At 39.6% G+C, this 26,171-nt stretch overlaps 1 protein-coding gene across 8 annotated transcripts in view; it reads right to left on the bottom strand.

Annotated features, from left to right (window-relative positions):
- KIT (KIT proto-oncogene, receptor tyrosine kinase) overlaps positions 1 to 26,171 on the bottom strand; it is an 82,263-nt gene that overhangs the window by 19,429 nt on the left and 36,663 nt on the right. For 2 of the 8 annotated variants that reach the window (XM_014853517.3, XM_014853515.3), the window contains exons 3-7: positions 23,706 to 23,987; positions 22,475 to 22,611; positions 17,661 to 17,829; positions 13,043 to 13,232; positions 10,807 to 10,922 (exon numbers count right to left, since the gene is read on the bottom strand). In XM_014853517.3, coding sequence (XP_014709003.3) covers positions 10,807 to 10,922; positions 13,043 to 13,232; positions 17,661 to 17,829; positions 22,475 to 22,611; positions 23,706 to 23,987 — 894 coding nt within the window. Of the gene's footprint in view, positions 1 to 10,806; positions 10,923 to 13,042; positions 13,233 to 17,660; positions 17,833 to 22,474; positions 22,612 to 23,705; positions 23,988 to 26,171 lie in introns of all 8 variants that reach the window. The other 6 variants (XM_014853516.3, XM_014853514.3, XM_070505864.1 and 3 more) reach the window with 3 other exon arrangements.

The raw sequence follows: 26,171 nt of genomic DNA on the forward strand, positions 1-26,171 counted from the left end.
TCACTTTCCTGTGTAGGGGCACTATTTCCATTATTTTTGCAGTAGCAGTTATAAAATAAGAAGTATACACAAATACCTGGGTCATGTGAATTTTTTTTTAATACTGCAGTTAATGAAGAGAAGGGTCTATACACAGACAGCAAAGATAACTGGATAGGACTCAAATGGGAATCAAGTTCATAAGACAGATTTCCTTATCCCGACATTCCTTTTGTCACTCATCCTTCCTAAGGCTACATGGTGGATTTCTAGTGGAATTAAATATTAACTCAATACCAAAAGAGGCTAAAAGGATAGCTTAAGATATTAACAATGGTTATCTCTGGGTAGTAGGGTTACAAATAGTATCTATTTTTTTCTTTTGACTTGTTTTCCATTTTTTTATAATGAACATGTAGCTAATAATGAACCTATAAAACATTTTTTAATTAAAAAAGTTGGAACGGCTCAAAATTACATAATCAATTACATGTAGCTTTGGTTACAAATGCTCTACGATCCAAGCCTTCCAGCGTGACACCTGGTAGCAGTTATACAATGGCCAGGGCTGGCAAATGGTGTGTCCGGATGGCCTACTTGTTCCCTGTTTCCGTGTGCTGGTAATTAGGCAGGTTTTTAAGGTACTATCCCAGGTGGGCCATAACCTGAGGCTCAAGGAGCAGCTTTTGTCCTCTTGGGCCTGAGGTTGGCCAACCAAGCTCAGAGCGTTCACAAACTTCAACGTGCATTGGAAGCACTTTGCAAAGAGGTTAAAATGCAGATTCCTGGACCCCATTGCCAGAGACTTAGTAGGTTTAGGATATGACCCAGCAATGCACTTTGTAAAAGTACCTTCAAGGGACCCTGTCCAGGGCTGGGACTAGGGTGAGGCAAGAAAAGCATGAAGGGTGCAGAATTTAAGACACTTACCCTCAAGGTTTTGCAAATGGAGGGTTGGCACCATGAGGGAGCACCTCCTTAAATTTGCACCTGAGGTGCCTCTCTGGCCTGACCCTAATACCAGCCCCGTTCTTAACATTGGCGATGAGAGACTTCCTTCTGCAAAGGCTGAGTTACACGAGTACAGTGTGGGCTGTGCATGGCAAGTTGCACTAGGAAATGCTTAATGCATAAAGAATGAGCTAGGTACAAATCTGATTCCTAAAAACGAAAATCTGGGCTCATCTGCATTTTGTAAGTCCCTCATTGCACCATGTTAAGACATTAAGTATACATTTTGCTTTTAAAGATACATAACTCCCTGCAGTTCTCCAGGTTAAGTCTGAGCTGTGGTTTCTCAGATATTCTGCAATCAGCCATAGACCAAATGACACCTTCCCTAATTCCTCCCAAGTTGCAGGTTTAGATAAGCCTAAGAGGTGTGTGAGTTATGTATTTCCTGTGGAGATAAAAAATAGCCTTTTCTTCTTTCAAAGCATTATGGACCTGAGTCATTCCGGTGTCTCCAACAACACTGATCAGCTTGTAGGCAGATTTCAGAGTGCTTATGACTGGACTGAGAATTTATTGCTCATGCAATTAAAAATCCTAACCATTCGCTGATTTACCCAACCGATATGTGATCTTGAAAAATACTCCTTTTCACCACCATTAGGTCCATAGGGAAGGCAAGAACAAAATGAATTTCTAAGAACACAGCCCAGATTACAAGAGCTGAGGGGGTGGGTTGGGAGGAGATATACATGTAATGGGTGGGGAAGCATTTTTGAATACAGCTCTTCTCTCTAACCACCCCGACCAACTACTGCTATAAAATTTGCCCACACTCTGTAATAGCAGGACTAAGAACGACGACATAAGTCTCCAAATAATAAAACTAAATGAAGAGAGATCCTAAGGATGGATTTGTTTTTAGGATGGTTTAATGACCATACAGCAATGCTTTGCAGCAATTTGTCACCTATCCTGGTTTGGGAGTCTGGGTCAAATCTACATTCCTGTCATAGTACCGTTACAATAAAGGAATTTAAATCAGCTAAAATAGAAGTACTAATCAGGTTAACTTTTACTGATAAAAGGAATAGTATAGTTTTTAAAAATCTCCCAGAATAGATATTTTAAAAATAAATTTTGTCTTAGACATTCTTCAAGATAGCCAAAAACTGGCTGGGCACTTTAACAGAAATTTAAAAGATGAAACAAAACTTCAACTATAGTCTCCTGTATCCAGTTATCTTCAACAGACTGTTTATCATTTAAAAAAAAAAAAAAAGTCATTCTCCTAATGAAGTAATGTTCCAAACTAGGGGGAAGCACACTTTTACCGTAAAGGGCGTGAGGGTAAATCTTTTAGGCGTTGTGGGCCATAGGGTCTCTCGTAAGTACTCAGCTCCACCCCGTACCACAAATGTAGCCAAAGACATGTAAATGAATATGCATGGCTGTGTTCCAGTAAAACTTTACTTACAGACACGAAAATTTGAATTTTTTCATGTCTCACAAAATCTTCTGATTTTTTTTCAACCATTCAAAAAAACACAAAAATTCTTGGCTTATGGGCCATTCTAAAACAGGCTGTAAGCTGAATCTGGCCCCAGGGCTATAGTTTGCCCACCCCTGTTCTAAACAGCCATCAAAAAGATCTCCCAAATCTTACGATTAAGTCAAAAAAAAAAAAAAAAATGATGAAACTACTTGGAGAGAGGCTTCCTCAGCCAGAATCACTGGGTTCAACTTACAGGAGCACCATGGCCGTGTGACCCAGACATGGGGCAGGTGATGAGTACCTGCCTCACAATGCAACTCTGCCTGCCGCCAAGGAGGGCAGGCATGAGATAAAATGCCATTTTTGCTATTTTTCTACTCTGTCAGAGTAGGGAACTCATTTTGCCACCTAATTCACAAGTAGAGGAGAAAGGTTATTGACACAATGCCCATGGAAAAATTATGTACCTATTCTTGGATTATTTTAAATTTCCACTAAATTAGAGGTGACCCTGCATACATTTGTAAATGAAGAGAGCCAACTTGATGTAAAAACACATGTGGCTCAACTGGAAGGGAAATTTCCATAGAGTAGAAGTTCCACAAACATAAAAGGAACTACTCTTGCTGTTTTTAGAAAAGTTAGGTCCCAAGTTCAGGGTCAGTGCTGGCAGAAGTTTACATGGTTACATATCTAAACTTCTTTCTCTTGCTTTTCCACCATACACATGAAAAAAAGGCCAGACCACGCAAATACAGTCAACAAAGGGCTTAACCATCTACACAAGTTACCTTGTTTTCGAACAGGTTCAGCATTTAATAAATCCCCAACTTAGCAACACGCTCCATCAGACCAACTGTCTTAGGAGACACGAAGGAAAAGAATAACAGGACTTGAGGGTGGGAAAAATGAGACTCTTGGTCAGAACCACATTTCCTAAATTTTCTCAGAACATGAGAGAGTCAAATTCTATTTTAAAAGTAGGTTGCCATGATATCCCTTTTTGCTTGATTTAAATGTCTATAACACTTCTCATATCCACAGAGATCCTCTTCATAAGAAGGAGCTATTAAAGTGTCACATCAAAAACAACACTCATAACTCCCCAGCAATTTAAGAACAAAAACTCATTTCAAGTTCAGGAAGAGAAAATAAAAACAGAGTTCAACCGTCAGATATCTCAAATGAACACATATTACTTATAAAAAGATTAATGTAAAAAGACAAGCAACTATTTTCACAGAGATGAGCTACCACACTAAGAAGATCTGAAAACTATTCCTGAATTCAGATCTGTCCAGCGCAGCGAATCCACGACATATGTTCAAGATGTGGGAGCATGAAAGATAACAACAGATGATAACCTTACTGACTCCCAGGCACTCAGGCAAGGTTGCTCATTTGAGAATAAACAAGATAACTATAAACTTTAAATAATCGTCTGATGGGTTTCTTTTAAAACTTAGTCACACCATTTCAGAGTCCCATCTCTCACTCCACAGTGTCTCAAAATTGCATCAGACATGGGTTCAAGAAGTTATGAAATACCCATGCAAGGAGATACCAAAATGATGCCACAGAAGAGCATTTATGACATGGAAAGATGCTCACAATCCTTTCCTCGTTTAGCACCAAAAGCCAAGGTTATGAAGCAATAGGACCTCATTTTGTCCAAAAAAAAAACACCTTTTTTTAATGGTCTGGAAGTAAAGGCTATCTCTAAAATGTAAATAAACTTAAAAAGGTACAGTTAAAACTTGCTTGATATTTATTCTTGCTTACTTATATTTTCTAGTTATTCTATCCTTCACATAACATTGTTATAATAAAAACAATTGTTTTGGGGCCGGCCCAGTGGCACTGCGGTTAGGTTCCTACGTTCCACTTCGACGGCCTGGGTTTCACCCGTTCAGATCCTGGGTGCGGACATGGCACTGCTTGGCACACCATGCTGTGGCAGGCATCCCACACATAAAATAGAGGAAGACAGGCATAGATGTTAGCTCAGGGCCAGTCTTCCTCAGCAAAAAGAGGAGGATTGGTGGCAGATGTTAGCTCAGGGCTAATCTTCCTCAAAACAAAAATTGTTTTAATTTAAAAATACATGTACACAAATGTTTGCACAAACCAAGCTACTGTGGTTACTGTCGTAGCCTTACAGCAAACTCTCAAAAGTAAGTAAATAAATAAAAAAGGAGTTCTATTCAGCACCAGCTTTATTTAATGTTTAAGGATTCCAGTAATTTAACAACCATAGAAGTAGGGCCATTAGAGTCCACTTAATAGGAAAAAAACACCATCACTAAAAAGCGAAGTCTCTCAAGCAAAACTCAACAGACAAGTGGGCTAGCAGTTAGTCTTAACATTCTTAGCCTCTAACACAAGAACGGTTTGGACACCCAAGTGTTTGGAAGGAAGGTGCCTATAACCTTCAAAAAACAAAAATAGAATGGCTAACAGGTTAACAGGTAGGAAAACGCTTCCAACCTTCCCAAAACTCTAAGTTCTAATAACTTCACTCTCATTTCATGAGGATCTTAAAAGCCCCCAAACTGAGAAGTCCTTGAAGGCAAGCCCACCATTACTATTGTGCCCTGGGTAAAGGTCCTGGAGACTTCCAGCCAGGTGGGTGACCCAGACGGCTGGCAGGCAGTCTGTCCAAAGTCAGCCATCTACACTGCCGGCTTGACAGGTATAACTTCACCTTTGGCAAATGTCAGGCGGACCATGTCCTTTATTTGTAGGGTGTTGCTACTCCCAAAAAGAAGGATTGTTGAGCCATGCGTAACTGGATTTCACTTTGGAACCAAAAAATACATAAAGGGTGGCCCAGATTTCACAAATGTGGTCAAGGGAAACTTTCTCATCAAGAGGCCTCATTCTGGGTGATTTATTACTTTGACTGATTTGGGTATACTGTATGATCTATAAATAATCACTCACACCAGACAGGATGTTAATTACATGATGCAGTGATTTAGAAATAATACATTATTTAGCATTTCCTTAAATTGTTTCAACCCCTTGTTAACACTCTACAGTAAATGGAGTGAAATTTGTGACTTTTGAGAGTTAATTTGGTGCAGTTCAGCAGTCATCTGGAGACCCAATCTAGCTTAACATTACCTGTGCTCCATGAAAGCCAACGAGACAAGAGGAGCCCTTTTGTTCTCTATACCTTACTTGTCCTGCTACCACCACCTGACAGGACTCTCACTCAACTGGCAGGTTTGTCATTAAGGACAGACCTTTAAGATGGGAAAGAGATCTACTTATGGCTCCTAGATATCATTTGCCACAAATTTTAGATTTGTAATACTGATCTAGAAATGCTACCGGATAAGGTTTAAAAAGGGTACAACACTTTCAGCTGTAAGATGAATAAGGATATAATCGAACATAAAACATGGTGAGGATAGTTGATAACACTGCATTGTATAATTGAAATTTGCTAAGAGAGTAGAACTTGAACGCTCTCACCAAAACAAAACAAAACAAAATGGGTAAATACAAAAGGTGATGGACGTGTTAATTAACACAATGTATACATATATCAAACGATCACATTGTACACTTTAAAGATCTTACAATTTCATTTGTCAATTATATCTCAATAAAGCTAAAAAAAAAAAAGTTCTTCTTAAAATCTTTCCAGAGGTTTGAAAAACAAGTGATTTATCATATCAATCATAATTTCTTTGCACAATTTTGTAAATTATTTCAGGATTCACATGAGACAGTTGAAAATACAAGCCAAAATAAACATAAAATATTTATATTACTGATTAACATTTAAGTCCACCAAAATGTTTGAAATTTATTCAAGAAATACTGAGTGGAGAGGGAAAAGAGACAAGTGAATAAATTAAGGTTAAAATACACATTTGTCCTTTTAGTTGTCCTGGATTTGGTAAAAAAAAACTTCATTGTGTGACATTTATCATAATCAAAGAGACCATAGGTTTCCAAGCAAAAATCGCAAGCTACCTAAAGAATCTGGGTGGTGTCACTTTTTCTAACACGTAGAGGAACTCTGGAAAGAGTAGTGCCTATTAAAGCACTTTGGGAGAGTTTGATAGTTCTTAGAACTTTATTTTTCTCCCAATTTTAATCTGCAAGGAAAACAAATGGGCATTTTCCCCAAATGACATCAAACTTTTTCTAACTAAGAATATGATCTCTGTATACAACTTCAGTAAGCAATGCAAGTTCAATGCAAAGAATCACTGGCTTGTTTTGTTTTGGTTTGTTTGTTTTTAAAGATTGGTTTTTAAAGATTTTAAAGATGAGCTAACAACTATTGCCAATCTTTTTTTTCTTTTTCTTCTTCTTCTCCCCAAGTCCCCCCAGCACATAGTTGTATATTTTAGTTGTGGGTCCTGCTAGTTGTGGCATGTGGGACACCGCCTCAGCACAGCCTGACGAGCGGCGACATGTCTGCGCCCAGGATCCGAACCCGCGAAACCCTGGGCTGCCCAAAGCGGAGTGCACGAACTTAACCACTCGGCCACGGGGCCGGCCGTTTTGTCTTTTAATGAAAATCCCCATCAGTTTCCGCTGGAGGTCGTGCTGAAAAATGGCAAACATATGACTCTTGGCCATTATAAACCACCTTTAATGTCACTGAGCCAACTTTACAGACCCATGTAAATTATGCCTCAGTTAGAGAAATAAAAACAGTATTAAACATTTTCAAGCTTTATATGTTACATATTTTCCTCTTAACACAAACTGGCAGGACATGATTTTTTTTAAACTGCCCACATAAACAATCTAAACACACACACACACACACACACACACACCTCTCTCCCACTATATTCAAATCTATATGTAGAATTTTCAAAACAAATGGATTTTTCTGCAACCAAACATTTAACCATTCAAAATCAGGGATTTTCATGAGCATTTCTCATGAATCTATTAAGCAATTATGCATCAATGTTACTGAGTAAAAGTACCCTGAACTTCTGCCCTTATTCTTTGCCTTTATTATTCTGATTTTTATTAATTCTAATTTTTGCAGAGTGTAATTTCTTTCATCCTTGGGGCTACGCTCATTTACAGAATACTATACAGTAGATCCACATATACATTTGGCTCAGCTAAAACATTACATCAAAATGGACACAACTGCTCCAATTTTAAATTTTAAAACTATTTTTAGCTTTTGATTTTAAAATTTAACTTAAAAAAATTTTGCCCCATAATAGTATTCACTAGAATTGTTTTTCAATCCAAAAAGGAAAAAAAAATCAACAAAGAAATTAGCTAACTATACATATCCATGAAGAGCAACTGGGGCATATTTCACAAGAGGCAAATGTTTTAAGTTTCACATAAAAATGCTACCTGTCAAAGCATTTGGAGATCAAGAAATCCAACCTGTTAGGTAAGTGAAATAAATGCCTTTAGTCAGTTTCGTGTTTGTAACACACTGACATCAATGAAAAGACTTCCTGAAGAGCTTAACCCAAGAGGTCACAGAACAAACATGCTACCCTCATCTGTTCACTCGGTGCACCAAGCAGGAGCTCAGTAAATGCTGTGGGGAGATCTGTGACCCAGGCCCCAGAATACAGAAAAGGCCTCCTGTACTAACAGGGAATCCAAGAAAGGATCGTCTGGGAAGGTTGATGCCATTTCCTATCTAGTTTCAAACAGGCACGAGTTCACCAGCAGAACTGATTAATACTGATCCTGCCACATGGTAAATTAGCCTGGCAAGTAAAACGGTAGGAACCCTGTCACCCAGAGAAAAGTAAGGATGACTTCGGCGACATCTTTCTAAGGTCAATGACTCACAACTAGCAGACCATACACTGGCAAATGAAAGCATGAAAAAGGGGAAAAGAAACAGATCTTAATGCCTCCTTGCCCTTGAAGCCAGGGAAAGAGAGAGATAAACAGCATTTAATTTAATAAAATCCCCAACACTGAGCTTCTCAAAGCAAGGTCTGCGGAGTAGGCCACGTCCACAATCTGCTGTTACTGGACCACACGAGGGAAGCACAGAAACTGAGAACAAGAGTTGAGAAGGAGCAATTTGACAGGGTAATTTTTGTATCTGTTGAATTTAATAATAAAAAAAATATGATCTCGTATTTTGTATATCTTTTCTTTTTTGCTTTACTTTTCTAGTAATTGGTTCTTACTGTATTTTATAGGAAGTATTGATCCAGAATGAATTCAAAATTTAAAAAAAAATGTCTTTGACCACAGATAGTTTAAGAAGCACCATATGAGAGCATCAAGTTTTGTTTTCTTTTTTTGAGGAAGATTAGCCCTGAGCTAACATCCGCTGCCAATCCTCCTCTTTTTGCTAAGGAAGACTGGCCCTGAGCTCAGATCTGTGCCCATCTTCCTCTACTTTATGTGTGGGACGCCTACCACAGCATGGCTTGCCACGCGGTGCCATATCCGTACCTGGGATCCAAACCGGCGAACCCCAGGCCGCCAAAGCGGAACGTGCGAACTTAACTGCTGTCCCACCAGGCCGGCCCCCAAAATAAAGTTTTGTATGGACAGTATGCATATTATGCTCACATGGATATGGATTTATCTGCAATCATCTCGTAAATTACTTGAATATTAAAATTTTTCAGAAGCAGGTAATTTTGCCCATTTGTAATGCACTAATAAGCTGCTCCAATTAACATCTGAATTAATCTAGAGATATTTGAATTGTGGGCCAATGAGACACCGTATAATCAAAACTGTTCCAAGGAGCTGAGATATTAATGAACATGATACCCTTGGAAAGGAGAGTTCTGTGGTCAAACAAGCTTGGGACAAGCCCTCCACAGCCCCCTCCAGGGGAGGCATAATACACATCAGCACAGCGAGCGCCTTGAGAAGGTCGGTCGGTTAGAAAAGAGTTTAATGGCACAGATGTGACCCTCTTTATCTAAACACATATCCTGTTCAGGAAACACAATTTTGGAAATGCTGGTATAGTCAAAAGACTCCAGGTTAGTAACCAAAAACCTGTCCTGAGTATGACTTACTAGCTGTTTCTCGTCTTCACTGGTCCGTGGATCCCACTGCCCAGCCCACTACACCACTGAGCTGCAGCATCAAGGGCATAATGATGTGAAATCACTTCATGTAGCAAGTAGTAAGCTCCTTGTGGACAAGGGACTGGCTGCCGTCCTGCAGCCCAACACACGTGAAGTACCCAGCAGTTACTAAGCCGTCCTCTAGGCAATGTTCCAGGTTGTCTCCTCGGCCCCCACACACCCAGGGTGGCTAATTCCAATGGTCATTTTGTGGGAATCCTACAAATCCCAAAATGGGGAATCCCATTTTGTGGGAATCCCAAGGATTCTGTCTTTGGAGGCCTCCCATGCTCTGGTGCCCCAGCTGGTGTGCTGCGGTAGGCATCTGCCGCCCTTCCTTGGAAATGCAGATTGGCACCATGGGAGAGCCAGGAGGAAGCTGCCCACTTGGCAAAAGTCCCAGTGGGTGAGTATGCGCCCTTGGCCTCTACCTCTGTGCAGACATTTCTCCAAGGCGCTGTGGGGGTGCAGGCCACAGCAGGGCAGGACTCAGGTGTTCACGGCCATCCCCCACCCTAAACCGCCCGCTCCCTTCTCCCATTGCACCCACAGGGTATGCAGTAGGGACCCTCTGAGCTGGGTCAACATTGCATTCATCTTAGTGGGAGAACAATCTGAACACAAATAATCTCACAATCTCCAAAGAGAAAGCCCTGTAACAAAGAAATCATGTCAGGGCTTGATAGTGTCTCCTTCCACCTGACACCGTAATCCAGCTCCTAGTCAACCTCTGGCTCCCCATTTCAACAATCAACAAGAACACATTTTCTGGGGCCAGCCCGGTGGCAAAGATTAAGTTCGCACATTCCACTTCTCGGCGGCCCGGGGTTCACCAGTTCGGATCCCAGGTGTGGACATGGCACCACTTGGCAAGCCGTGCTGTGGTAGGCGTCCCACATATAAAGTAGAGGAAAATGGGCACGGATGTTAGCTCAGGGCCAGGCTTCCTCAGCAAAAAGAGGAGGACTGGCAGTAGTTAGCTCAGCGCCATCTTCCTCAAAAAAAAAATACAAAAAGAATACATTTTCCCTCAAACCACTGTTGTTTTTAACTTCTGTGGCTCCTCTGTTTACTTCAAAGGTAGCACCCAGAATGTGAGCGACGTCTACAAGGTCACATGGTCAGTGCAATGTAGGACAAGGAACTGGTTTTCATACATATTCTTCCAACCACCAAACCACGGGGTCTTTGTTAAGGTCAGGATTATCATGAAACATTATTTACATAGTACACAATGAGCTCAGTTCGGCAGCTGTTACAAACACCAGCCACAACTTAAAATAATAAAAAACAAGATGATAAGGAGCCAGTCGTTTTACTCACTGTTCACGTAAACATTAAATGTCACGGAAGAATCGACATCAGAATTGGACACTAGAAACGTGTAAGTGCCTCCTTCGGTGCCTTTTAATCTAGTCAGATGAAGTTCGCTCACATATCTACAAAGAAAGACGATAAATTAGTCACCCCTAGATGGCCTGCCTCAGAGGATGTGCCTTTGTCACAGCCCCCCTCTGGAAATACATGTCTGGTTAGGAAAAATGACTCATGTAATGCAGTAGTAACAAGATCCACATTCACAAACAACAAATACAAACACACACACACATACTTAATTTGGGACAAATGCCTGTCATGTGAGAATACACAGTGAGGAAAGGCTTTCTCAGCATGAAGGCAACCTCACAGAGACTGCAGCCTCTCCTTCCTCCCGTGCTGTCCTCATGGCCCTGTCCTCTGCCCAAGGTCCTTTGTTCAACTGCCCTCTCACCAGTGTCCTGAACTTGCCTGCCTGCAAAACCCCAGACTGGCAGGCAGCTGCATGCAGGCTGTCTCCATACAGACAGCGCAGGGCCCGAGCAGCAAGGGTCAATTTTGTTGCCCTTGCCCTCCTTCTTGCAACCCCACAATCTCCCGGTTTCCCTCCGCCCTCTGTTACTTCTTCCTAGGGTCCTTTGCAGTATTTGCTATTCAAGCTTCTATTTCACTGTCGGGCAGCCAGATACAGCTGTGCAGACTGAGCAGAGTTAACGATAAGGGCTCCAGCGTGGATGGAGTGCCCTTGACCCACACGGGCTACACAACCGATTGGACGTATGCAGTGGCTTGTTCAGACTTTCTTCACACCGCACACACTCCTGGCCAGGGCAATCCACTCTCACACTGAACTACCTGCTGTTTGCTCACAACTTTTGAGCAAAAGTCTCTAGGCCAGACTCCTCTGTGCTACACCTCCTGTACAGAGCTATCTTCATGCCCATCCCTGCTGCTATGGGGGCAGCTAATAAGGACTCACACCTGCAACCTTCTCCCACGTTTGCCCTTGGCTGCTTAGACCCACATGGAAGTTGACTGCCCACCAGGTTTACAGCCAATGAGTGACTGACAATGGGAAGGGAGACATGCCCAGCTCCAGAGTGCCCTTGAGATCAAATCCTTTCTTTCTTCCTTTCCCCTCCCCACCTTGCTCCTCCACGCCCGGGCAGGGCTCTTTCTCCCTTAATGAAGCCCTTGCCAGAGAATCCTTGTATCAGGCTCTGCTTCTAGGGAAGCTGACTTAGGATACTTCCTACCTCAACATCACTAGAGATCCCATGGTCAACCTCCAATTCAACAAACCCCAAGCTGAACTGTCTCCCCCTCCTCCTCCTCCTTGAAGGGTATCTCCTCTCACCGTCCAACCTGGCTGACGGCCTCAGACTCCCAAGGGACACCTTCAGCTCCTTCCTTCTCTCTCCTACCCCTTCAATCACTGAATCTTGTTAAAGAGGTAGGCTGGACACCCCCCAAATCATCTTCTTCCCTCCAACCCTTAGACCTTGGCCCAGAACACCAATATCTCTCACCCACATTCTTGTAACGGCCAACAGCTGCTGACTGGAAAAAACTACAAACTCTCTAGGCATCGACTTCTTATTAGTCATCTGATCTCGGTCAAATTACTTAACTCATCTGGGCCTTAGTTTCCTCTTCTATACAAACGAGGGAATTAAGAGTTCCCACTCATAGGGTTGTGAGGACTAAACTTATCAAGTTAATAGACATAAGGTACGGGGAACAGCGCAGGACAGAAAAAAGCACACACAGCTTTCATAACATGTTACTATTGCTACTATTTTTATGACAAATGTTTTGAGGATCAAATGAGAGACCTGATGAAAAAAAACTCAAGTTCACTGCCTGGCCCAAAGCTACTTAATGATTCTGAGTTTTCCTAAAGTTTTAAGGAAACGATTGAAGGCACTCACTCTTCTCTTTCTCTGAAGAGAATTATTTAATGTGCCCCTAGTATATGCCAGTCACTGCTGTGACATATCCTCAGAACTCTGGGGAAGAACTATCCCCCATTTTACAAATGAAAAAAACTGAGGCACAGACTTTTCATGTGCGCTAAATACACAGCAAAATGAAATACGGGATGGAGACTCAGGAAGCAGCCCCAAACTCCCTTCCATAGCAGGTGTCCTCTCATACATTTACGTGTCACACGGTAGGATCTGGTAAGCCAAGTGGAAGCGGGGGGAAACGTGTAAGGTCCAGTGCCGGGCCCTCTTCTTACCTGATATTACTTTCGTTCTCAGACTTGGGATAATCTTCCCACTTATCAGTGGAGGTCCTGTTCATATATATCCACTGCTGGTGTTCAGGTTTGGGGTAGGCTTCATATTCAACAATCAGATCTACATTCTCTCCATCGTTCACAAATACGGTAGTATTCATCATAGGGAAGACATTAATGAACCCTTTATCTAATCATAACAGAGTCAAACAGAAAGAAACTGTTATCCACAACTACCCGACAAAAAACACAACTTCATCTTTGGATTGCAAAGATAATTGACAGGTTTCCAGTATTAATTGACCGTAGCAAGTAAGAGAACGTTAACTCGCCGTTTCACACTTTATTTTGCTCTTGCAGAATCACTGTCACAAAGTGAGAAAGGACACACAGTTGGAATGTTTATTCTCCCACCTCAGTCTCATAAGCAGCTCTCTTAAAGATCTATCACCATCTTGTAGGTCTTCTAGAACTGCTAGCCTTGATGTTTATTAGGTTAAAAAGTATTCAAACTAAAGAGTTAGCCTATACCCAGACCCAGGATAATTGTATGTGTGATAAGAAGCTGTCATAAATCAAGAAGAGAAAGAGACCTCTAATGTTCAATTAAAAAGTTGAAAAACTGTCATTTAGTATTGGAAGAAAAATAAACTTACATCTTCTCATCACATCATCTGTCACAGATGGATCAAAGATAGCATTTTAACAATCAAACTGGGTTTGTTTTTTTTTTTTGAGGAAGATTAGCCCTGAGCTAACTGCTGCCAATCCTCCTCTTTTTGCTGAGGAAGACTGGCCCTGAGCTAACATCTGTGCCCCTCTTCCTCCACTTTTTATATATGGGACGCCTGCCACAGCATGGCTTGCCAAGCGGCACCATGTCCGCACCTGGGATCCGAACCGGTGAATCTCGGGCTGCCGAAGCGGAACGTGCGAAACTAACCCCGGCGCCGCTGGGCCGGCCCCTCAAACTGTATTTTTAAGTAAACAACAGAATTGACTCCTATCAAACTTCTACAGAGGGGGCAGTTTTCTGGGCTGTTTAGAAGCAACAGAAGAAAAAAGTTATAAAAGACAAATCGGAATATATAAACATTTAAAAATGTCTATATAGTAAAATTAACCGAGGTAATAGGAAAAAGAGGACATGAAACTATAGAAGAAAAAATATTTAAACTAGTAACTAAAATAAGGCATCACATGTCACTTATTAAAAATAGCAAAACTTCAATAAAGCTGTTAAAAAATAAAGTATATCCATCCTATGGAAAAACAATACCGATTTGAAATAAATGCAATAGTTTTGCAAGTGTGGTAAAAGTAGCACACTGAGTGTGACACATTAGAAAGTGGCACAGCTCTTTTAGAAAGCATTTAGCAGGGCTGGCCCTGGGGCACAGTGGTTAAGTTTACGTGCTCCGCTTCAGTGGTCCAGGTTGACGGGTTTGGATCCTGGGTGCAGACTGCCATGCTGCGGCAGTGGCCCACATATAAAATAGAGGAAGACTGGTACAGATGTTAGTGGAGGGCAAATCTTCTTTAAGCAAAACAGAGGAAGATTGGGGCTGGCCCGGTGGCACAGCAGTTAAGTTTGCACGTTCCACTTTGGTGGCCGGGGGGTCGCCAGTTCGGATCCCAGGTGCAGACCTATGCACTGCTTGGCACACCATGCTGTGGCAGGCATCTCAAATATAAAGTGGAGGAAGATGGGCACGGATGTTAGCTCAGGGCCAATCTTCCTCAGCAAAAAAACAAGAAAAAAAAAGCAAGCATTTAGCAATATAGACTTTTTAAAATTATCTGTTCTTCAATTTAACCCTGTAATTTCCATTTGAGAACTCTTCTTAGTGGATGGCTACATGCAAAAAGAGGTGCTATTTACACTAGTTATAATAATTTTTAAAACAAGAAAACAGAAAACTGGTTAATTAATAAAGCAGCCCTTAGACATGGTTATATAATAATAATATAAGAGGTTGGAAAAGAATGTAGTAAAACAATTATCAATATTATTTTTATAGCCACCATTTATGAAATGCTTACTATGTGCCAAGAACTGTCCTAAGTACTTTAGCATACATTTCATTTAATAATTATGACAAATATTTAATCTTGTAACAATACTGAAAGAGAAAACTTATAACTCCTAATTTAATAACTCCTAAAAAACCCAAGTTTTGGAAAACCACATGGCTAGCTACCCAATGGCAGAGCCCGGATTTGAATACAGGTCTGCAGGAAGCCAAGGCTGGCCTCTTCTTAAGATAGCACATCCTAGAGTCACTGTATACTTTCAGTTAGAGAGAGAGGGAGAATAAAACTGTCTGTGTAATTAAAGTGCTGCTGCATACAAAAAGATAAACAATATCTTAAAAATGGTTACATTCCAGTTAGTGAGATTAGGGAAGAGTTTTTATTTTATTTTATTTATTTTTCAAAATTTAAAAAATAATTGTAGAATGTAAAATGATCATTCACTATCTTTGGCATTATTTGGTTAAATACACTGATGTCCCACAGGAGTTGTCATTATCGTATCTACTGCCCTTTCGTTTCCTTATAGATTCCGATTACAAATTAATTCCAACTATCCTTTGTACCAACGGAAAAAGGGTTTTTCAGGTGAGAACAAAAAATCATCCAAAGGAAAACTGCAGATAGAAAACTGCAGATAGAAACCACCACTCTGTTCTAATACCTGAGTCATAAATCATACCTTCCACCATTTTTAAGCTAATTTAGGTTAATTTTGAGGGAATAAATATTTCATCTGAATGCTGCATTAAATTTTCAGGTTCTCAAGGTCTTAAATCCAAAGAAAGCACACAATGCAAAGTATTCAAATATTACAAACAACAACATTCGCACTGATACTATTTCTTTTACAGTCATATACAAAACACTAGTCTGAAGTTCCTCATTTAATCCAGTGCAAACACTATGCCAGGCACTTTAATAAAATCTATTGCCTTTTCTCCTTTCACAGCCTCGGGAGTTAGAGGCTGTGTTTCTCAGAGGAGAACATGCAGGCAGAGTTAAAGTAGGGTGCATTCGAAAGTTAAGTGACAGAGCCCAACTGAAAACCAGATCAGGGCCAAGCCAAAGCCTTGTGCTCTCCACCACTCCACCTTGCATCCAAATCCCTCTCTCAACCCCTAAAGAAATTACTTTTCTCTTTGTCTCTTCCTGTTCCTCTCCCATCCCAACCCACTCCTGAAACAACACAAAACCAGATTCAGGTTTCACGGCCACAAGTCTTTCCAGTTATATAGTTATATTCTTGGAAATTGATGAATGGATTTTAAAAATCTGATTACACACAACAATATGCTGAAAACATCCTTCTAATTGCTTTCTGGAGCTGAAGCTGATATATCAACACACTCCCTAATCAACTTAGCAAATTAGCACTTATGGAGTTTAATATTTTAAAAGCATAGCTTTCTATTCAAATTAATAAATGGTTCACAATCACGTTCAGGGACAAAGTAGCACTCTTTCTGTGTGCTAACTCTATAATTGCAAGTAAAATGTCTTCTCCACATTCGGTCTGCTGAGCTACTTTCCATTAAAACATGGGCAGAAACGCCAAAATTATATGAGATTATGGTGGGATAAATCACAGATCTCTAACATTGCTACATAAATTATTGAAGAAATATGGGGGAAAGGAGAGAGAGGAAAACAAATATCACATCATTTTATTATTGCTCGTGCTGAAGAATTTCACCAGCCTCAAGACTTAGTCAAAGCCAAGCAAAAAGAATGAATATGGTTGCATTAAAAAGACAAGAAAACAGATTAAATTCAAACAATACTCAAAAGACAAGAAATGTGCAAATGAAGTAATTTAAAAATTAGTATTTTTTTCAGTAAATCAAAAACATCAAGTACTTCCCTAGACTTTGCTCTCATTAAGTAGATGATTGGAAAATATTTAGAGAGATTTCTAGAGTGGGGAAGAAAAGGCTAAAGCAATTGTGTACACCAGATATGATGGGGTTAGGGACACAGGCTACCATGTTCCAGTTTACACTCTGTAGGACCCATGACCCATTCCCCAGTGGCCTCCTGCCTGAAGGTCTATGCTATGGCCTAAGGTTGGAGAACAGGGCATGGTGAGGTGCGTGCTAGGGAGGAGAGGCTCAAATTCAGCCTTTCTTGCTACAAATGAATGAGAGCCTATGAGGGGTAAAACTCTAAACCAAAAGGCCGAGGGGCCTCACCCAAAGATTCAGAGAAATATCTTAGGCTCTAAGCCTTTGCTCTCCTCCAAAGACAAAGGCTACACCATTTCCAAATGCAAGTCATTCAGCAAGGACTGGAATTTTTGAAAAAGCTCAACTTAAATTTTGTTTGTTTGGTGGGGAGGGGAGGGTGCGTAAACAACGTCAGTTACAGCTTTCCACTTCCCTCTATTAAACCGGTAGAATTTCCTTTGTGCTCTAGTTGGAGGGGGTGACGATGTTTTCATTCATTCATTTCATTCATTCATTCATTCAGTGATACTAAAATTTCTAAAAATCTGTTCAACATTCCATTAACATGAAAAGGAAACTATCTAGTAATTTCTTCTTTCACTACTGCCAGTAATTCATACATTCTCAGAGATATTTACCTACTACTTCCAAGGTTGTTGTGACATTTGCTGATCCAAAAGTATTATTGGCGTAACACATGAACACTCCAGAATCGTTAACTCTTGCTGGGCTGATAGTCAGCCTTTCCTGACGTACAAAATTGAAGTCACCCTGATGCGAGCTACTACTCTTTACCTGTTCTTTAGTCTGCTGGTTTCAGAAGGGGAGAAAAAAAAAATCAAAGATTACCATAAAATTTATATTCAGGATCCTTCCTAGATAAATTAAAAATAGCAGCAATTAACTTCTCCACATTAGCATTCATTATACACTACTTAAGTAAGAATAATAAAGCATCATGACAAGTCTGTCATTGGAACACTTCATATTACATGATTATATTGAAAGATAGTCATTATTAATGATTAGAAAAAAACATGAAAATTCATTTCTTAATAACCACAGCATACATAATTCCAAATTCTCTGCAGTGCTAAATATTTTTTGTGTCAAGTTTTAAAAGTTACTATAAGAAATATTACAGAATATGCATAGTTATATGATATCAATATTTCCCATTATATATTTTTCTATTCTATATCTTAGTGACTGAAAGAAAACACACTGCTAATAATAATAATAGATTCTATTTTACTAACATTTATATTATTTTCATGAAAAAAAATGGAATCACAATGTCTAAAACTAACTTAGAAACTCATCCCACTGTTCTCACCCAGCAGAATTCTGGCAACTATTAAGGGGAGTTCCCAAGTATATAAGACCCAGCCCCAAATTATTTAAGCATGAGCTGAAGAAAAAAGGTTGCAAATTCACTCTTATGATATCATCATCCCACTCTTATTATTTGTCTCCAGACAAGACATGGAGAGATTTCTTGTATGGAAAACATCATGGGAAAAAAACATAACATAAACTAGAGCCACTCCGAAAAGATTAAAGGGAGTAGCATATAGCTTTCTGCACCTTCCAAACTTTTTGTATTGTGAATACGTTCCTATTACAATGGGAAAAAACAAAACAAAACTGAAAAAAGAAAGTAAACAGGAGCTGACATGGACACACAATGAGATCAAGGGTGATTTGTTGGCCAGGCTATGGTGAACCTACTGACATTAGACCATTCTGACAGCATTATAAATCAGAACTGTCCTCGGGAAAGCAACTTGGCGGTATGTTCATATCCCTGATCAACTCCAGCAAATTTAACTCAAGGAACTTAACTCAGTAAAAAACAAAAGCTCCTTCCCATGTATGGAGATTCCTCAAAAAATTAAGAATAGAACTATCATATGATCCAGCTATTCCACATCTGGGTATTTATCCAAAGAACACAAAAATACTAACGCTAAAAGATATTTGCACCCCTATGTTCATTACAGCATTATTCACAATAGCCAAGACTTAGAAACAACCTAAGTGCCCATCAATGGATGAATGGATAAAGATGTGGTGGACGTAAACAATGGGAATACTATTCAGCCATAAAAAAGATAAAATCTTGCTATTTGCAACAACATGGATGGACTTTCAAGGTTTTATGCTAAGCGAAATAAGCCAGACAGAGAAAGTCAAATACCATATGGTTTCACTCATATATGGAAGACAAACAGCAACAAACACATAGATACAGAGATTGGATTGGTGGTTACCAGAGAGGAAGGGGGAAGGGAGGAGGGCAAAAGGAGTAATAAGGCACAGGTGTACAGTGATGGATGATAACTAGACCTAGTCTTTGGATGGTGAACATGTAGTCTATACAGAAACTGAAATATAATGATGTACCCCTGAAATTTATATAATGTTACAAACGCATGTTACCTCAATAAAAAAAAAAAATGCGCAAGAGAAAAAAACCTCCAAGTTATTTACTGCAGTGAAACCTCAGAGATCACCTAAATGTGCACTAGGTATCAAAATTATGAGTATGAGAAAATAAGAAAAATGTTTATATTAATTAAAAAGCATTAATTGAGGGTACCTTAAAACTGCAACAATGTGATAATACATGCGCAGAGAGAGAAGAAATATGAAAAAAAGATGCAGGCAATATAGCACTTATAAAGACTAACCACATGTGACTATTGAGCACTTGAAACGTGGTAGTCCAAACTGAGCTGTGAATATAAAATATGTCCCAGATTTTGAAGTCTTAATATAAAAAAATTATGTAAAATATCCCATTAATAATTATGTTAATTATGACAAAATAATATCTTTATATACTGCATTAAAAAATATTAAAATCAATTTCACCTTTTTTACTCTGTCACGTGCCAGTAGAACATTTTAAATTACATAGGAGGCTCACACTGTATTTCTATTGCACAGCACTGCTATATACAATGGTGGGATTCTATCTTTTTTTCTCATGTGATTATATTTTTGGAATGTTTTTACTTTAAAATCAGCACACATAAAAGCCAATGCCAAAGTTGAATGTTTTGCAATAAAAAGAAGAGAAACCTGCTTTGTTAACTAAGTGTGAGACCTTGGGCAAGTCGAGGATACCACTAGTCTCAGCTTTTGTTTCTAAAAGGGGACAAGAACACAATGGCCTTTAAAGGCCCTTCTAGTCCGGAGCACTATATGGATTTGAAGATACTCCTTCCTAAGAGAGTCTTCTAGCAATTGGCAGAAATCTGTCATTTCACTGCATAAGATCAATGGTTAAGAAGATGTAATAACAAGTTGAAGTGACATTTTCCCTGGCCTCTCCCAGTCCATCATGTCACAGGCTTCCCCTCTACAAAGGTAGAATGACAATGGACAGTTAATATACCATATTCTAGAATCACAGTATCTTCTTTCTAGTTCTTGCAAGAGCCTAGGAGCCTACAATAGGGAGCTACACAGAAACAATGAACATGCCAGTGCTGGAAGGAAGAGCTTGGTCATAAAAGTGACACAATATTGACACCCAAACTTGAAGATCATAATTTAGGATACTGTCAAAGATCATAATTAAAAGTGAGTAAAAGTACAAGGGTTTAGAAGCATTCAAAAGGTAACCAAGACTCAAAAATGTTGAATAAACGCCAAGACTCACGTTTTAAAATAAACAATTGCAAAAAATGCTAAAACAGTCATTTTACCCAAAATTTCATTGTGAGTTAAACTTATTCCTAAATGGTCAATATCACATACTATGGATTTTTAAAATAATTTGATAGTGCTAACAGTGCTAAATATTCCAAATTAAGCCAAACGATACCAATAAAAGATTCATGGATGAACCTTGGCATAGAGCCATGAGCCCCATCTGCAAGTCACACATTGCATATTGTTTGCACGTGATTTGGTTTTCCTTAACCCTTGGAGGTGCACACTGGGATTTCCCCAAAGAGCTCCCAACACTGAAAGCTTATCTACCAGCGCCAGTGGATTAATTGGGAATGGCATGCAGGGCTCCTGGGAAAAACGGTTCAGAACAAAACTGCCTGGGGCAATTTAATTTCTCGTCTCAAAAAGGCTAATTTCCAAGTTATACAGAGGCTCAGATACACACACAGTCTAAATTGTTCTCTCATCTGAAATCAAGGATACAGAAAGCCAATTAATATGGGATTGTGTTCTGTAAGATTAGTCAAAAATCCATACATAAGCTATTATTTTTATTAAATTATATGTTATGAACACTCAAACTTGTTTCTCTGAGTCACTGGTTTGAAAGAACAAATCTTACGATACAATCCATTCTTCTAGTCAATGGGAGACTTTCTTTAGCAAGCTACCATCCATCACAGGTGTACAGGAAGACTATCATGCTTTGCATTATGCTAATCACTATGGTTACTTGTTTAGCAAAAAATTCTTTAAACAGGCATGAAATTGCCAATGTTGAATATAGAGCATGAGGAGGAAGAAGAGGAAGTGGAGGGGAAGAAAATAGCATGCTTTGTTTTTCCAGTGTAATGCATACATATGCACTGAAAAAAACCACCATGAGAGCTAATTACTTAGATGACCAAGATTATTCAAACAAAAATTATTGAAAATTCAGTCAATGGGAATTTTAAAGCAAAATATTAGGCATTTTAAAGACTTTGCTATTAATATGACTATGCAGAGAGAGAGAAAAAAACAACCTTCAAATATAACTGGCTAAAGTTTAATTTTAAGATACACCTCAACATGGTCTCTGACATAGCAGACATTCAACGTGCATTTGTTAAACAAATGAGAACCTAAACATGTCTAAATGTTTCGGATTAAAGACAACCATTTTATTAATAGGGACTAAAACAAATAGAAAACCATTAGCAACTTGATCTCAGGTAACCAGCCTCAAAGGAGGAAATTAGACCCAGACAAAAAGAAATCTGTCTCTCAAATGGATAGGCCACTTCGTGGGAGAGGAAAGAGCTTCCTGGTAAATCTCTGAGACCCATTTATCCTTTTTAAACATGGAAGGAAAAAAACTGGCAACTCTTCCCCATGTTTTAAGTAATCTGGCCTGAATAGTTTCGATAAGAAGTTTTAAAATCAACGTATTTATGCAGTTAACCATTAATTTTTTTAAAAATTTCCCTACTAAAGTCATTCAAAGAAACAGCATGAAGTAATAAGTCTGAAGTTCTCTTTGATTTTCTCACAATAAATTTACAAAATGACACTTATTTGTTACTAATAGCGAATGTACACAACTACATATGGCGTTATGAAAGTGGAAAATACACATCTCAACACATTCCCAGCCAGTTCCACCTCACAGACACACCAGCTGAGCCATCCCCGAGATAATTAATAGACTCTTTTAAAGAAAAACCTTAAAATCTCCCACATAAAGAGAGTGATATATTGAGAAAAATGAAGGAAACTATTCACTCACCCGGCTGTTTTCCCTTATCCACATTGAGTCCACGGAACTAGACACATCTTTTATCAAGCACGTCACTGAAAATTCTTCCCCCTCCCTAAGAAGATAGCTTGCTTTGGAGACAGACACAACTGGCACAGCTCTGATGGCTAGAAAAGAAAAGAAATGTGGCCCTCAAAGAATTTATTCTATTATAGCATGACATTTTAACTTATGATTTTTCCTCAAATGTGCACAGCTTACTTTGCCGCCTTTTAAATAAAACATAAAGTATGGTACTAACTGATCTCTATTATGTGCATATCTGAAGATATCAGCAATTAAATCACGCATCCTTCAAGGAAATTCATTAACATTGAGTGAAAAAGGTCAGATTGTCTATTGTGAGGTTCTAATGCTCCTGGACAATGCTTTCTCAGTACAGGGAGAAGCCCTGGTGTACGGAAACTGATTTAATCTTTGCCTCACATAACCTTCATCGTTTCATGAGGATGTGACCTAAAACTAATTCTATTCTTTTAATCAAATAGGCATCTTTCCCACGTATTGTAAAAATAGTATCTTGCTTGTTTCTGAAAATCCCAGGTTTTAAATAAACTTTCCTTAATTCCAACGAGCATTCTTTTTCAAATGCCTTAATAAAAACTACTCAATAGCTGCATGCCAACTGGTGTTGAATTAGATGATCTCTGAGATACAAATCTGGATATCATCTAGCTACCGAAATATTCTACATAATGCCACCATAACAACAAGGTCCATAGTCAATTGGTGCTTTCCTCCTCAGATTGTGAACAGTTTTGAGAATGCATTAAAATTAAACAGCTGAGGAGAAAGTCAATTCATATTTCAACAGTAAATCAAGGAAAGAGTGATCTGTACGCTAGTCTTCAAACAGTGTAACTAAAGCTGCCCAGAAAGCTTCTCTTGCAAGGAACACTTAGTGTAATTATGAAACCTGGGGTGACCTGAAGTCAGGAGGTTAACGACTGTCCCCAGTACGGTCTAAATGCCAATCTGTGGTAGACACACCTAGCTGGAGGCAGTCACGGAATGGCCATGTGGGGCTGGGACTGTGAAATAAAGAATTCACATGCAGCTGACATTATTGTGATGCTGAGGGAATTGATGAACAGCCAGCTGCCTGATTGACTATACTCAGATGGACCAATGGGAAGAGAGAAGTCTTCTTTAGATCAACAGATGCTCCCACTTCCAGAATCAAGGAGGAACGGGCTCGTACCTGCCCTCACTTTCAGGGTGAACTTATTCGACAGCACTGACTTGCCATCCTTGTCTGCAGAGCAGCGCAAGCACAGTCGATGATACTCGCGCTTCACGTTTCTGATCGTGATGCCGGCCTTGGGATCAGCGACGAACGTCAAGTCCTTGGGAAGAGATTTCCCCTCGCACGCCATGAGGGAGTAATTGGTCACCTCTGGGTCTGTCAGAGGACAGCGGACCAGCGTATCACTGCCTTCTTTCCCATACAAGGAAGGATCAAAGAGGAAAAGCTTTGCAGGATCTATCAAAAATTAGCAGTTTGAATGGTTGATCACAGGCACTGAAAACATTTTTAAAAGATCTAAAATGTTGCCTTTTGTAACAACAAGCCCTAGTGACTCAAATGGCTGCTGACTCTTTTCTTTGCAAGCAAAAGTAGAAATTACCCAAATAACACTAACGAGTAAGAGTTAACATTAAACATTTTCCATGCACTCAGCTTGGACCATTATACACTTTATCTATCTCATTTAATCCTCAACACACCTGTATGTGATGGACACTATCATTATACCCATTTTATAGATGAAGAAACTGAAGTCTTAAAAAAGTGACTCTCCTGAAGTGCCATGGCCCAGATATGGCTGGGCGGAACTCTAACCCCCAGGTCTGACTGATATCACAATGTGAGCTCTTGAAACTCTGAGAATATCTTATTACCACCATTACTCTCTTCTACAACAGGGAATACCTCAAGGAGCATGGGCCAGAAGCAGCCAGTCTAACATACCTAGCAGAGTCAAGAAATCCTCTAACCCCTCTGTGTGGGTCCTTTTCCCGAGCTCCCAGTCTCCAGGATCTTTAAGCTTCTGAATTGAATCTAGAAAACTATCAGCAGGCCACCCAGTACAAATAACACGTGGGCCTCACTCTATTCATATTCCTTGAAAGCTATGTATAAATGTAGCTTCTGGAAATCAGATAAATTCATATGCACAAGGGGAGCTTATGGATCTCAGAAATGCCGTAGCAAATACTTTATTGCCCAAACCAGGACACTTGTGAGTGAGAGGGAGTACTATGAATAATTATGCAGGAGACCAGGTGTGGAGTCTCAGGCAGACGGAGGCCTCATATAAGCCAAGACAAACCCCATTCCATATAGTCAATGTGCTGCCATCTCTACTGTGTAAAGATAACACAGGTATACGATTGGGCCAACAGATTACATTTAAATGTTTTCTAATTGTCCTTTCCAACCGGAAATCAGGTGTTCCACAAAAATCAATTTGACATAATTGAAATACACTTATCATTTAATTTTGCCCAATTTTGAAAAAGAGCTTCCCAAAAGGAATTATGTACCTCCCAGCCTCACTAATTTATTCTGTGAATAAATCACCTCACGCTGGCTGAACTATGGTCTGAGGCCATAGTGGGTTATTTTTCCATCTACTCTTTCTCAGTTGCTCGAGTCTAGCTCCTACAACAATACCGCATTTCCCTTCATTGCTGTAACACAGATTCCATAAGTACCCCCCAAACATCTTAAATCAGTAATAATTAAGTATAACTCTAAGTTACTGAGGATGACGTCCCCTATAAAGAAAATTCATGAGCTCTGTGAGACTGATTTGGCTAACTCAGCGTTCCCCATTGATTCAGTTGTCTACCCATCCTATTAATAAGCAGAATGATACTTCATTACCAAGTGGAACTTACTGAGTACATTCTTGAATGTCACAGAACAGCACACAGGGTGGCTCAACAATTATAGAACCATATCCAGAGGCTAAGCTGGGGCTTATCTATGTATATTTATTTTCAGCTACCCACCAAGGAAAGGACACCAGATAAGCTAAGGAGAGGCAGAGTCAATTTCATGGCAACCTTCTTTATAGCGAACACGTGAGTCAACTTTATTAACCCTTGAATTATTCTCCTCCTAGAATTTGGAGAATTCTGTCTCCCTAACAATAATTAGGTAAGGAAGACAGAGTTGGTAATCTTATCCAAATGTCACAGTTGCTCAGAGCTACAATTTGGGATAAATGTATTCATTATTCTTCCACAGTACCATGGATGAGGCCTCCTCCTCAGGCCCACTTATTCCAGTGACAGCCCCAGTCCAGGCACAAACTGAGGAGTAGAACTGGGCCTCTATTTCTCCTCCTATAACCTGGGGATGTCTCTGAAGATTTAAGTACTTCAGTTTTTACATCAACAAAAAGATACTACCCCCCACCCAACTTCCCAGCAAACCTCCTCTTGACAAGGATATTAAAAGCCCAAATGCAGATGAATCACTGAATTCATCATAGGAAATGAAGTCTAGAAACACAACTGTCATATTTTCCCTTTGTTTCTAAGAGGTCACAATTTTTTAAATGAATCCACTGACGTCTATTAAGAACCTAGGAAGGACAGGCACTGCTTAGCTGACTGAGTTATTTTTCTGGAATTTACTCCCTAAAAGTGGGTCAGT

The sequence above is a fragment of the Equus asinus genome, chromosome 3, assembly GCF_041296235.1.
Source record: "Equus asinus isolate D_3611 breed Donkey chromosome 3, EquAss-T2T_v2, whole genome shotgun sequence".
NCBI classification, from domain to species: domain Eukaryota; kingdom Metazoa; phylum Chordata; class Mammalia; order Perissodactyla; family Equidae; genus Equus; species Equus asinus.